At 36.2% G+C, this 1,405-nt stretch overlaps 1 protein-coding gene across 1 annotated transcript; it reads right to left on the minus strand.

The window, feature by feature from the left end:
- Positions 1–265: 265 nt before the first annotated feature.
- On the minus strand, positions 266–764 carry LOC108735184 (larval cuticle protein F1-like). The gene has a single exon (XM_018467016.1). It carries the CDS (start codon positions 704–706, stop codon positions 335–337), a length of 372 nt encoding a protein of 123 aa, XP_018322518.1. The 5' UTR covers positions 707–764; the 3' UTR covers positions 266–334.
- Positions 765–1,405: the final 641 nt, after the last annotated feature.

The raw sequence follows: 1,405 nt of genomic DNA on the forward strand, positions 1-1,405 counted from the left end.
ATTTTACACTATTTAAAAGCACAAGTTGGTTATATATTTTTTTTTTGAGAAATTAGGTAACTAAGAAAGTCTTTTTCAGTTCAAGCAGTTCCCAAAAATAAAACGACGATTTCTTGATGATGCTATATATGATAGTCTGAACTTTTGAGAACAGTAATTACTATAATTAGGTATATAAAAGTTCAAGACTGTCAAGTATTAAATATACATAAAAGTATGACAATGTAATTTGATCATATAGATATAATAATAAAAATTAAACAAAGCTATTTGTTTTCGTATATATTTGATACAAAAAATTACAATAATACAGAATTAATCAGTCGTTAAAGCTTCAGTAATGACCATGATAATATGGAGCGGCATAAGCCAAAGCTGGAGCAGCATAGGCAGCAACCAGTGGTTTGCTGTGAACGTCATACCTGTATTGAGAGCTTACGGCAGATGGAAGGGCAATAGGAGCCGGGGCAGCATAAGCAAAATGGGCTGGAGCAGCGTAAGCCTCAACGGCAACGGCGGGTGCAGCGTGAACTGGAGCAGCGTATGTGGCAACGACAGGGCTGCTAATTATGTCGGTCCTGGATTGATGACTCACTGCAGAGGGAATAGCTACAGCAGGAGCTGCAACGGCAACCTCTCCATGAAGGAAACCAGGACGAGCAGCAGCCACGGCCAAAAATACAGACAACACCACCAGCTTGAACATTTTGAACGAAGTAGGTCTGTGTTGCTTTGATTAGAGCAAAAACGAAACTGATGAAGATTGAAAATATCTCAGAGATTTTATAGTGCAGTTCTTTTAGAAGAAGTGACGTCATATGTCGCTATTATCCTTGACCGACCTTGCCGAAATTCGAACAAAGAAAGTGGTTTTCCTCTCTGGAGGCGTAAGTGCTGGCTATTGCGGAAACGTTCACATTATTCTCATATTAATATCAAGATCGTACGAATGTGTTAAGCGTTTATAACCGAGGCGGATGTAATTTTAGATTATCAGTTTGTCTTTGTGTATACATTGACGCATTTAATTAGATACATGTGTATTGTTTTATTTATTATATTGTAATTGATAAAAATTAATTCAACTAAACCTGTCTTATTTAAAGTAGTATCTTTATTTTCCAGTGTAATACGTAATTATGTAATATAACACGAATATCTAGCGCGAAGGTGGTCAACCCGAGGCCCGCCTTGAACATTTTTCCGACCGGAAAGGTTCATTACAGTTTTGTATCGAAGAAGCGAATTTTCTACCATGCCACGAAGAAGCGAGTTTATCTGCCTAATTTTTTTTGGCATATAATCACTTTAATATTATATTAAAAGCGATTTTATAATTAATTAATCATATAATAATAATCTCAGATTGCTTTATTAGATAATTGGGGAATGTAGAAATGGCAGG

Source organism: Agrilus planipennis, unplaced genomic scaffold (genome assembly GCF_000699045.2).
Source record: "Agrilus planipennis isolate EAB-ADULT unplaced genomic scaffold, Apla_2.0 scaffold27, whole genome shotgun sequence".
Taxonomy (NCBI): domain Eukaryota; kingdom Metazoa; phylum Arthropoda; class Insecta; order Coleoptera; family Buprestidae; genus Agrilus; species Agrilus planipennis.